Below are 13,533 nucleotides of genomic sequence, written 5' to 3'. Positions count from 1 at the left end.
GATCTGCGTTAAAGTTTTTTAATTGTTATAAAACTGGTCTAAGGCCTGACTGCTTGTAATATTCATTAATAAAAATACTAGCCAATTTTAAGTCATGACGTTGGCTCAATTCCGGGTCACCTTTCTTTATTAAAAAAATTCTAGACTAATATCAACTGATTAACTTATAGTTTCACTTTTCAGAATCATTAAAGCAGATTTATTATAGTCAGAAATTTGGAAACGTACTAATGTTTTTATTATGATAAAATCTATTTTAGAACCTCGATTTAACAAGTTAGTACCTTGGTACAATTTTTCCAATTACTTCAATTTCTCCGCTGCTTAAGCGTTTACTGTCAAGGAATCCAGATAACTTGAGGTTGCATGCAGCAGACCCTGCCAAATCTAAACGTATCGGAAGACCCGAGGTTGTCGGTACCACATAAGATGAATCAAGAAGCATAGCCGTATTTTCGTAGTGGATCTCTTTTCCGGATAAAATCTGCTTTACCTTCGCCCAGGGATTAAGTGTGGCTAAAGCAATCTTTATTTCTTCATCACCGTCCAACATTGTAAACTTGAGTTCATTTCCAAAAACTCTATACCCTAAACTGATCATCGGATGATCAAAATTGTTGTCAATTACATTAGGTAATCGCTTTACTCGTTTCCAGTAATCTTCTTCATCCTCAGATGCTGATCTAAACTGTCTGAGGAGCTGCTTGAAGTGATTGCCCATTTTTTCTCCACTGAACGGCCCACTTGGTCCAAACATACTCTCGGCATAATATTCCAATCCTTCCATACGTACGTCGACCTCCAAAAGATTCACCGATTCGCCAAATAAGTCGACAGTGAGGTTTAACGTTGCTTGTCGTGGAATGTAAGATTTGGGTGAGAAAATTAGATTTCCTTGATAGTTCGCCCCGAAGTTGTATTCCTCCGAAAAGAAGGAATTGTCATAATTACGGGAAAACTTTCTCAAATCACTGTTGAATTTGTTACCAAGATCCCTGTCCGTCAAAAGACTCTGAATTTCAACTCTAGTAGGTGACGAAGAGGACAGTAAATTCTTTAAGTGGCTCCATACGAAAGACCCAACTTAAAAAAAAAGAATAATCACTTATTGATCACTATTAATACTATTATTAATCACAATAGAATAGAAGAATAGATAGGTGCTTAATATACCTTGGTTCACTTCCTCCTCTTCTAGCGTTTGTCTGATCGTCTTTATCACCCGATAATCAGGACACCGCATGACTTGCAAATACGAAGCAATTCGCATTTCTGAATCAATGGTAAAATTGCGGTAGAGATTTAAGAAGAATGTGTCTCTTGTAGCTTGACAAGACTGGAGCCTACGATGAGCATCAATTGCTGCTATGCGCACTTCCATTGGCAGAAATCCACTTGTATCTTGAATGCATACCCTTAGTTTGCCAACTAGTGTTTCTGTTTCAACACCCATATTTCCAACTGCTTTTAAGGCCTCTAAAGTCTGGCAATATTTTAATTTAAAAGAAATTTAATAATTTTAATTGACATAACAGTAATTTCGTATAAGAATAAATTTATATAGTTACCTCTTTAATCGTAGAACGAGATTGGCTGCGTGGAGCACAACCCTTTTCGATTTTATTCTCCACATATGAGAGAAAGTGTGTAATGGGTTCCAGTTGAAGACACGTACTTTCTGTGGAGCAATATGTGTGTATTATTGCAGAATAACTTAGAATGAATTGAGCATTCGACATCTCCTCTTGAAAGTCGAGAAGAGGTGCAAGGGATTTGAGAGTTTCATGATCTGGCTGAGGTATCAGAGCAAATGCAGTAACCCATGTGTGTAAAGTCTCCTGGCTTATGTACTTGTTTATTATCAGGTCTTTCATTACTTTTACTCCAGCGTTGCTGCCGATGTAGGGAAGAGCATCGATAATGTGTTTTCTGAAAGAAATTGAAGTAACATATTACAGTAGTATCATATTGTTATAATTGAATACAATGTACTAAAGAATAATATAATTTATTCGAACCTGCTGTTTTTACATATGCTGTTGGCTCTAGCGAACATTTGACTCAGTGATGGGTAGTCTAACATTCGGGCTGAATGAATAAACTTAGTAAATAATTCCGAGAAGCTTTGTTGCACTTCTTCTGCAGCTTCATGCCTACACATGCTTTTTAAAAGATCTCTAGATGTACGCAATTCACCATGAATGGTTCTAGGCGTTTTCGCATGGTCGTAAAGTAAAGTGGTTCTTTTGGTGTGAATATGATCAGCTTCTTTATTTTTACGCTTAGAACCGTCATTCGTTTCACTATCCTCTGTTTTGCTAACATTGCTTTTTTCATCTTCATCATCCCCATCCTCATCATCATCAGTATCAAAAATGTCCATGCTGATTTCCGTAGTTTCGGAAATAAGCTCCAGACTCGCGCTCATGTCAGTTCGTACACCAGCGTTATTGCCATTCGAAAGTGGCTGTAGTTGATGGGAATCATTGCAAATAACCCGTTCATAGATGTTATGGTCAATTGTGATCTCACACTCGCTATGGGATTTCAGTAAGGGTTGTTTTAAAATTCGAGATTGAGACAGAGGACTTCGGTAAGTTTGTGATTGTATGATCGAAAGATGTTTACTACTGTGGGAACAACTAGCAAGATTCTTTGTTTTCCTTATCACAAGACTGGTCTTTTTGGCTTCATGAAGTTTATAACGTGTTTCGCATATTCCATTAACATCGAGTTCGTCCACTCGACGATCGACATCAAATCTCATCATCGTGTTCTGCAGCATCGACAGTATACCTCGTTTGATATTGAGTGCCCATATACTTTCTTTGGGATCAGGGCAGACTTCTCGAACAACCCCATCGTCGAAAGCAAAGCGTAAAACATGGCGTTCCAAATTAACCTTAAATTCTCCCCCGGCTCTATCTGGAAACTCAGGGTTATATTGAGATCTATCATGACTGATGCTTGCATTGCTCAGCTTCAAATAGCCCTCGCATGGAGTTTTAAAATACAACGTAACCGTAGAATCTATGAACAATGATGACTCATCGCTTGTAGCTTTCTGGCCTTGATCTCCTAAATTTGTACTCACGTCTACTTTGTATTGATACTGATAATATAGACTTTCATTGTACTTGAACTTTCTTTCGACTGGAACTGTCATGACATGAAAGAAGATAAACAAAGAATAAGCATATAGAAGATAAGATAAAAATCATTGAGATTTACTATCACTTTCAGTTGGGTCTTGGGGTGGGTACTGATTCGATAACTTAAAAAAAGTTAACTACAAAAAAAACGCTATATTTTGTTTGTTTATTACTGATTCAGATTTTAGAAATTAAATTTAAAATCTATTGATCAATGCAAATTTTCCACACTGCGTAAGTTTTTGGAATAAATAACTATTTTGTACACTGTTGCACACTTACCGTTGCAAGTCATGCGACCACATAATGTTGAGTCTTTGCTAATACCTGAAAAACAAATAAGCAAATATAGAATCCTTTAGTCTTATATTTATATATCTCATTTGAAATCCATCAACTAGTTTGGAGTTTGAATTCAAGACACAATTTCTCATAATTTGTTTGTTAATAAACGAACAATTCAAATTGACATAGTCCAGTCCACAATAAAGCAAAGTGTGATCCGGATCTGGAATTTACTGTTCATAATCGGCTACAGGTAATTTCTGATTAAATTTTGATTTTTTAGGGATGCTCAGTTTCTAAGAGAACTGTAGTTTGCAATTTTTTATTTTTTCTCTCATCAGTGCAGCAATATATAAAAGCCGTTGCTGTGTGTACCGAAATTTCAATCGGTATTATTTTTACTGAAATTTTGGTGCGATTAGCCGGATTTTTCAGCATAAGACACTGTTATATATATGAACAAATAAAGGGACAAAATTTGCTATTTCAGCTTTATGAATTTATATATTATAAAAAAATGCTAAAATAAACTTCTTATTAGCCACATTTATTATGAATGCACTCATAGAACAAAAATAATCACTTTTACAATATAAATTAATTGTTATAAACACTTTTTAGAGTGGGACGATGGTCGTGGGGGCTAAAGCGTAGGCTTTGGACCAATTCCGTCGGCTTTGCGGGTTCGATTCCCGCCTCGCACTCTGTGGAAGAGCCTCGGCGGCCCATGCGGTGTGAGCACTTGCCTAGGAAGGGAGTTGTTCATCTCCGGAGAGTCTTCGTGGGACCGGTGCAAGAAGGTGCAAGAAAAATGTAAACCCTTAGGGGACACATTATAGAAGCTTCCAAGTCATTAAACACTTTTTATAAACAAATTATTTACTGTACCTTTTTTCATAGAAAAAATTTTGTGTTGACTCTAATTACTAAGATTTTCCATAAGAGTCATAGTTTGAACGGAAAATAAAAAATATTTCATATTGTTATAAACATTTTTATAAACCGCCGATTTTCCGTAGAGTAAAATTTTCTCTTTTTCAGTTATTGTTGGAATTACCTCATTTGTGACAATTCACGATTAGAATTGAACAATAATTCATTGACATGACTGCTATAAATATTTTCATTACAAAAACTTAGATTTATCTTAAATAGTTGAACAAAACCGTTTTTCACTGAAATTATCCAACAATAAGTTAATAATTATTTTAAAAGTGGATTTAAGACATTCAGTAACAATTTTCGTAAAAATAATCATTTCTATGAATAAACAGCGTATTAAAAACAGATTTCAAACAGCGTATTAAATTCATAACATCTTTATCTCGTTATTGCTATAGTATCACGACTTCGTCCGTGGCTGGTGATGAAAACCCGGATTCTCCCAATAAAAGTTAAAAAAAAAGAACATAATTGATATGCAAAAATATCTCACTTTGCCGTCTTCTAGTAGAAAATAAATTTATGTTCTCTTAAATTATTGTTGATGTTAGATTGATTGTGATATTGAAACAACAATATTGATCCAAAATAAATATCCTTGAAATTTCAAGACAATTTTGTTTAATAAATACTGAAACCTAATTATAATTGCGATTGCACTTAAAATTATTATTTATTGTTGTTTGTTATTTAATTATAACAATTATAAATGCTGATAGTTGATGTTCTTCGGGCTGGAGTTTTCATAATAAACTGGGCTAACATCAACAATAATTAAAGAAAATAAATGATTATTTAATGCCTTATATATCTTAACTTTCACGAAGAAGGTAAAAGATAATTTAGGAAAAAATGATTTTTTTCTTCAGAGATATAACCGATTAGGATATTTTTTCATAGAAATTGTTATGAAAAATACATATTACTTATGCTGGATAAAAATTTAATTTTAAATTGCCTTTAAAGACAGGTACTGTAAATCAGTTCTAGTCAGAAAAATTAATCCAACTGACAAAAACTTTACAAATGACCATTTGTTTATAATAATATTTTTAACAATAGTAAAATCAAACTTATGTTAATTTTCCGTTACAAATTATGCTGCGCATGAAATCATTTCAGCAATTAGTAAAAATAAAATTTTTTCTATGAAAATATGACATAGTTCATAATTTGCTTATAAAAATTGTTGAAAATGAATAAGTTAAATATAGATATAATTTTTTTCTTCAATGAGTGTAGTTGGAATAACTCTGTGGCCAATAGAGAGTTTATTTCAGCATTTTTTCTTATGGTAGAAATTCATAACATTTAAATGACCAATTATACTACTTTATTTGTTTATGTACAATTTAAACTAAAATTGCGAATAAAAAATCGGCTTTTGTTCGTTTCTTGTGCATTTAATGTTGAGAATTTCTTTATAAGGCATCAAATTCCTTTAGGGAACGCCCATTAATTACATAAGGCTGTTTAGAATTGGGCGTTCTAAAAATATAACAAATCCTTAGTTGGGGGTGGGGGGCAAGAATTTTTTTTCAAATATGGTAATTGAAATTTTGAAACCTGTTTTGGGCTGTCCAAATTTCTTTTTACAATAATATACACATTGCGGAAAACCTTTGCAATCATTTGAAATCCCGTAAATTCTTTTGAAAATTTGGCAAATGTCTTAACATTTTTTAAATGATATGAATATTCTTTCAAATTCTATGAATTCCATATTTATTATACATAATCTCTTACAATCTCTTTAAAATGATTAATCTTCCAGGAAATCCCTTGAAATCCTTTAAAACTGTGGAAAACCTCTTACATTTTTCTTGTTGAGATTTCCCAAAATGTTTTGAAATCTTTAAAATCGCTTGAAATCTTCAAAATACCATAAAAAATCCCTCAATATTTCTTTAAATCCTTGAAATGTCCTGAAATATTTGAAAACTTCAGGAGATCCCTTGAAATCTTTGAAATCTCATTAAAATTAATTCAAATCCTCTGATTTCCATGGATATACTTTTTAGAATGTTTTCAAATATTTATAAATCTTTTCGAAGGCTGTGAAATCATCGAAACCCCTTTATTTCTATTAAAATTCTCCAAAATTTTTGCAAATCTTTTGAAATCTCTTTTTTTTTCAAATCCTTTGAAACCTAGGCAATTCTTTTTAAAAATTTGTAAATACCTTAACATTTTTGTAATGATGTGAAAATTCTTTGAGGTCCTATGAATGCCATGGATATCGTACTTTAATAATGTTTTAAAATCCATTTAAAACATTTAAACTCCCTGGAAATACTTAGAAATTCTTTAAAACCTCGGAAAACCCCTTAAAATTCTTTAAGATTTCGTGAAATCTTTCAAAATCTTTGAAATCGCTTGAAATCTTTAAAATCGCATAAAAGTCCTTTAAACTCTTAGAATCTTTGTTATTCCGTGATTTTGAAATATGACGAGATCCCTTGAAATCCTTGAGGTCCCTTTAAAATGCATTGAAATCTTACGAAATAAATCTTCTTAAATCAATGGATATATTTTGGAATGTTTTGAAATCTCTTAAAATCTGTTTTAATCCAGTAAAATCATCGAATTACCTTTAAATCGCTTAAAATCCATAAAAATTCGTTAAAGTCTTTGCGAATATTTTGAAATCCCGTGAAAAATTTTTAAATCTTATAAAATCTCTTAAAATCCCTTTGAATCTTCTGATCACATTAAAACCCCCTAACTTGTGAAAAGTTTTCGGTATCTCTTGAAATCCTTTGAAATCCAGTGAATTCTTTTAAAGACTTTGAAAATCCCTTAAAATTTTGTTTAATAGCATGAATATTCCTTGAAATCCTATGAATTACATGGATATCTCACGTAATCTCTTGAAATCCCTTTAAAGTGATTAAACTCCTTGGAAATTCATTCAAATCCTTTTAAAAATATGGAAATCCATTACAAATGTTTGAGATTCCGTAAAACCTTTCGAAATCTTAGAAAGTCGCTTAAAATCTTCAAAACCCTTAAAATTTCTCGGAAATTTTTTAAATTCTTGAAATTCCGTGAAATAACACGATAGGTTACGAGGTTACTTGAAATCTTTGAAATCACTGTAAAATTTATTAAGATCTTACGAATTTCTCTAGAATCATTTGTTATACTTTGGAATGTTTTGAAATCTTCTAAAATCCTTTTAAATCCTTTAAAATCACTGAAACACATTTCAATACCTTAAAATAAGTTAAATCCCTTAAAATGCTTTAAAAGGTTTGAAAATATTTTGAACTCTTATAAAATTAATTTAATTCTTCGATGTCTTAAAATTCTTTGAAATTCCGTGAATTCTTCTACAAGTTTTGTAAAAAATAAAAATTTTGTTTGAATAATCCGAATGTTTCTTAAAATCCTATGAGTTACATGGATATCGTACATAATATTCATAAAATCCCTTTAAAACGATTGGGCCATCTTAGATTTTGATTCCGTGAAACCTTTTGAACTCCTTGAAATCCCTTGAAATCTTAAAATCCAATAAGAATCTCTTAAAATATCTTAAAATTACTTAAAATTCTTGAAATTTTGTAAAATAATTCGAAATGTTACGTGATACCTTGAATTCTTTCAAATCTCTTTAAACTTCATTAAAATCTTCATAAAATTCGTGGAAATATTTTATGATCTCCTGAAAATCTTCAAAGTATATTAATATCTTTAAAAAGACATTTTAATCAAAATGTTTTGAAATGTATAACTGTTTTGAAATCTCTCAAAATACTTTGAAATACTGTGAAATCGTCGAAGCTCTGCTAAATCTCTAAATAAACATTAAAATTCCTTAAAATTCTTAAAAATATTTGCAAAATTTTTTTAAATCTTATCAATATCTTTTCAAATCCCTTTAAGTCGTAGAAATTCCATTAAAATTCCCTGAAATCCTTCGAAATTCGTGAAAACACTTCGGTACTCTTTCTCTCGAAACCATCTTGAATCCTGAGACTTTTTTTGAAATCTTTCAAAACCTCTTAAAATACTTGAAAGTAGTGATGCACGTTTATCATTTTCAGATTAAAAGGAAAAAGCGCATTAAGCGATAAGAATCGACTCGATTTAAATCATAAAGTTCAATGTTTCTTCATGGTTGAAACTGATTACAAAAAATTGCATTAGTAAACTGATAAACATATTGCGACATCTAATTTATTCAGAATTTTTGTGAATAAATTGATACTTATTATATCCCGTTTTAAAACAAATATTAAAGACGTTGCAAAAATTTAAATTTGATGTTGCGCAGTAAATGCTAAAGTAATTACCATATACTGATGAGTAACACATTTTTTCAATTTTTTAACCCTACCATCTTCCCTTTAACAAGTCGTAATAAAATGGTTTAGACTTATGGAATTAAAGAACTTGCAATTACACGTATATAGATTTTAATACATTTCAATTGTTAATATTAAAAATTGAAATATTAAAGAAGCGTTCATTACAGATATAAAATAAAAATCTTGAAAATTCAATAATTTTCAATTCTACATTTCCAAAATGTAAGAAATTTTAGTTTTGACTTTTTGAAATCGTAGAACTTTAAATTGAAAATCTTAAAAATTGAAGAGTTTTTAATTTGATAAATTTCCATTAAAAAATTATACAAGTTTTGAGTTTTCCAATTAAAAATTCTGTGATGTTGATGATTTACATTTTAGATTTCTTCAACTTGAAAAATGTAGAATTGAAAACGCTTCACTTCTGATCTGTGAAATTATCCAAAAAGAATTTTTATTTACACATCTTTAAAGTTGAAGAATCTTGAAATGAAAATTTGGAAAATTGTGTATTGCAAATCATTAAAATTGAACTACATATTCAAACAAAACAAAAAAAATTCGAAATTAAATAATTTCAAACTATAACTATTCCATATTAATGAATCTATAATTATAAATCTTCAAAACTGAACTATTCCAAAAAAATGTTCAAAATTACATACCTTTCAAATGTAAATCGTAAAAATTGAATAATTTTCTGCACTTGCGATGATTTATGTTTGAAATTTTTTCAATTTGGAAGGACTAGAATTGAAAATACTTTTAATCTAAAAAATCATCAAAGTTGAAGAATTTTTATTTATACCTTTTTAAAATTGAATAGTTTATAATTATAATCGCAAATCTTCAAAATTGAACATAAAAAAATATTCAAAATGACACCTCTCTATATTATGAAAATTGAAAAATCTTCAATTGTAAATTTCAAGATAAACCCATTTCAAAAAAAAGTTTAAATTATCATGATTTTAAACTACAAGCATTCAAAATTAAATTAAATATCAAATTTGTATTGGAACAAAGTTACCATTTCTTTGAATCAAGAAAAATATTTCTGAACCAAAGAAACTTTTTTTTGCTTGAGGGCTAATAAATATTTTTCTTTGATACAAAGAAATGTTATTTGAATCAAAGAATCTATTTTATGAGCACTTGTTTTTCAAGGACATTTTATTACGATGCAAAACAAAGAATAATCTAATTTATTTATTTCTTTGCTTCCAATTCCTACTGGGATAACATCTTATATTTAAATAAAAGTATTGTATCCAGATTACTGAAATCCATTCATAATTAAAATTAAAATAGTATGAAAGCCGATGTGGCAATTTTAATATTTATTCTATTTTATGATTATTAATTATATTTTATAGTAATTTAAATTCAATATTGTTAATAAAAATTTTCAATAGTTTTAGTTTTTTGTTTTTTTTTAAATTTCGCAAACTTTCATTTTTCACCAATTTTTTGTTTGGTTTCGGTATTCTGATGTTTCTAAAATTGTTAATTGTATAGTTGATAAATATACATGATTGTAACTTCTTTAATATAAATACTATGAATATTAAAAAACAAGAATTTATATTTTTTTAAATGCATTCTAGATTTAAAAAACTCATTTGTTCTATATGCATGAATAGTTCAGCAAGGAAAATATGCGAAGGATATCTCCCTCATCTTACTCTGAATCAAAAAAAGAAATCAAGAAAAAATCGAAGGTAACCTTTTTCAGAAAATTGCGTGGGCGAGAAAATTATACACTTTTCACCAATTTTTATTTTTCTCTGATCGTTATAAATTTTTCTTTTAGATTAAATTTTCAATCATAGAAATTAATGTTCAACCAAAAAGATAAATTTTCAAATAAAAATGAAACAGTTGAATTTTCGGTTGAAAAAATTAATTTTCAACCAAAAAACAAACAATTTTCAATACAAAAATTTAAACTTAATATTTAAAACAAAAAATATTATCATTTTTATTGAAAACAGTAGAGATAAACTAAAAATAACGTATTTTTAGCGATTTTCTATACGCACAAAAAATAGAATACTAGAATTTTCAACAACAATAAATATCATTTTTAATGAAAACAGTAGAGTTAAAGTAAAAATAACGTATTTGTAACGATTTTCTATACACACACACACACACACACACACACACACACACACACACACAAATAGAATAGTAGAATTTTCAACAACAAAAAATGTATTTTGAATAAAATTATTCAATTTTCAACTAAACGGATGGTTTCGCGACTAAAATGATAAATCAGTAACCAACCAAATGCATTTTAAACAAAGTATTACAATTGTCAACCAAGTAGTTGAATTTTCTATAAAAATATGCTATTCTCCACAAAAAATGTACCTAATAGTTGGTATTTCAAACAAAAAATATGTTTATTTTGACAAAATGATTTAATCAGTAACGTCCAATGACCGAATCAGTAAATTGAAATGATCTAAACAAATACATTTTGACCTAATTAGTCAGTAATTTTCTACCAAAAAGACGAAATTTCAACGAAAAAAGTTAAATTTCCAATAACAAAAAAACTTTAATAATTATATTTACAGTAAAAAAAAATTAACGATAAAAAAATTCAATAAAATAATTAAATCATCAACCAAGGGAAGGAATTTTGAACTAAAAATATTAACTTTTAACCAAGAAGATAATTATTGTACCACAAAAAACAAATTTTCAACAAAATGCATTCATTTCCAACTACATAGTTAAATTGTCAACTATATAGTTAAATTTTCAACTGAAGAAAATAAATTTTCAAGCAAACACGAAGTTGTTCAATTTTCAGTTGAAAGGATTATATTCCAAACAAAATTGTTCAACTATAAAGATTAACATTCTGTCAAAAAGACGAATTTTCAATCAAATACATTTATTTTCAACGAATAAAAGATACATTTTAAAATAAAACTGGAACAGTTATATTTTCAGTTAAAAAATTGACTTTTTAACCCCAAAAAATACGAATTTTCAAGAAAATAGTTCAATTTTAACGGAAGAAATTAATTTTTAACAAAACGCATGAATTTTCAACCAAAAATGGAATATTTACGTTTTTAGTTAAATGGTTAATTTTTCAATCAATTGAAAACGAGTTTTCAAAAAATAGTTAAATTTCCAATAAAATAAGTTTTTGAATTAAAACGATGAATCATCAACAACAAAACTGAATTTTTAACAAGAAAGTTACACTTTCAACTAACTAATTTAGTTTCCAACGAAAAATAGACTACTTGGTATTTCAGCCAAAGAAGACGAATTTTCAACAACATCGTTAAAAATCCTTGACCAAAACAGATTAGTTTTCAAACAAGCAGCATATTTAGCCAAAAGATTATTTGTCCACTAAACAGTTGAATTTTCAAACCGAAAATATGAATTTTCGACAAAAAATTTTGAAAACAAATAAAATTGTATGTTCATCCCCTGAGTGTATAAATGGCAGAAACCACTTTTATGAGATCAAGATTTTTATTTAAATAATTGAGTACAATCTGGAAAATATAATAATAGTTTTAAATACTTTTCAGAACTTAAATTTTTTATGCAATTCAATGTTTCCTTTCTTTTTAAATATTAGTAAAATTCTACACATCTAAAGTTTTTGAAATTGAATTGAACATTCACATTGAGACGCGCTGTCGGAAATTGTGAACAAAATTTATATCTGCAAAATAAAAATCGCGAATTTACGTTTTGCGGTTCTAAAAAATCAGGACATAACACAAAAAATCATAAAATTAGGATAGCGATATAAAATGAGGACATGTTCTGATAAATCACAACGTCCGGTCAACCTATCTATCATTCCAAGAGCCAGTAGATATATTGTACTTACCGCCACGAACAGCATCAGCAAAGATGATGGTCCACAAGATGGTAGATAAAATAAAATGTTCGTAATGCATCTTTGCTACAAATTACAAACTCCAACTAACGATCTTCATCCTTATTCCTTTCAGTAAAATTGCAAACTTGATCAAACTAGTCGATAGCGAAAAAAACACCTTGATTTGTATTGTTGTATCTAAAACTAAACTGTGGGTCCCTTGGAACTTGCAAGGCAGATGATAAAACTGAGAAATACTAGGGTGCAATCACAACATGAAATCAATTTAATTCACGTTTACCGACACTTAAATAAGTGCTTCCTGTTCTGGTCGTTCACGCCGAGAGAATGAACTTCATCTAGTACGGTGGCCATGTGCCAGTCAAAGGTCCATGCTTTTCGTTTCGTGCTTGTGTGGTATATGTATAGAGAGGTCGAAAGGTCCCAAACCTGATAAGATATGAATTGAGACCCTCCGCTCTCTGATCTATCTGTTGATATTCGGAGAAAACGTTCGAGAATGTTTTTCCAAGATTGTGTCAGTTTGGAATTTTTGATGGTTACTTCCCTCATAAAAATCGGTATTTTGAAGATGCGGACTGCAAACCTATCATCATAGAACATTCATCAAACATGCATCAATTTGACTGAACATTAGATCAACTTCACTAATTATTAGTGCAGTTTAGTTGATCCAGATTTACAGAGAACGTACATAAGATCATTGTTGATTGAAGAATGTTATATAGTCAAGCTGACACTGAAAAATATATGTTGCAACTCAAGGAAGTACGAGTGACTAACGAAAATTCTTATCTGCAATAAATCGCAGGAGGCGTCCGCCTCCGAGGCGGCTTGCGAAAACTTTTCATCTTAATGACAGCAATAAGAATTCTAAAGTTTCTTAAATTAGTTTCTTGGAAATTCTAAGATCTTTATTAAATGAGTTAATTTTATTGTTCTGGCAATGAAA

At 29.5% G+C, this 13,533-nt stretch overlaps 1 protein-coding gene across 1 annotated transcript in view; it reads right to left on the bottom strand.

The window, feature by feature from the left end:
- The window catches only part of LOC117171930, a 48,045-nt gene extending 35,148 nt beyond the window's left edge, over window positions 1-12,897 (bottom strand). Inside the window, exons 1-6 of the mRNA XM_033359593.1 lie at window positions 12,570-12,897; window positions 3,435-3,479; window positions 2,019-3,159; window positions 1,569-1,929; window positions 1,174-1,483; window positions 285-1,083 (exon numbers count right to left, since the gene is read on the bottom strand). Coding sequence (XP_033215484.1) covers window positions 285-1,083; window positions 1,174-1,483; window positions 1,569-1,929; window positions 2,019-3,159; window positions 3,435-3,479; window positions 12,570-12,639 — 2,726 coding nt within the window. The 5' untranslated portion in view covers window positions 12,640-12,897. The remainder of the gene's footprint in view (window positions 1-284; window positions 1,084-1,173; window positions 1,484-1,568; window positions 1,930-2,018; window positions 3,160-3,434; window positions 3,480-12,569) is intronic.
- Between the last annotated feature and the right edge of the window lie 636 nt (window positions 12,898-13,533).

Source organism: Belonocnema kinseyi, chromosome 4, assembly GCF_010883055.1.
Source record: "Belonocnema kinseyi isolate 2016_QV_RU_SX_M_011 chromosome 4, B_treatae_v1, whole genome shotgun sequence".
Classification (NCBI taxonomy): Eukaryota; Metazoa; Arthropoda; class Insecta; order Hymenoptera; family Cynipidae; genus Belonocnema; species Belonocnema kinseyi.
The sequence above is the reverse complement of the archived record's forward strand: the minus strand, read 5'-3'. Positions and strand labels throughout refer to the sequence as shown.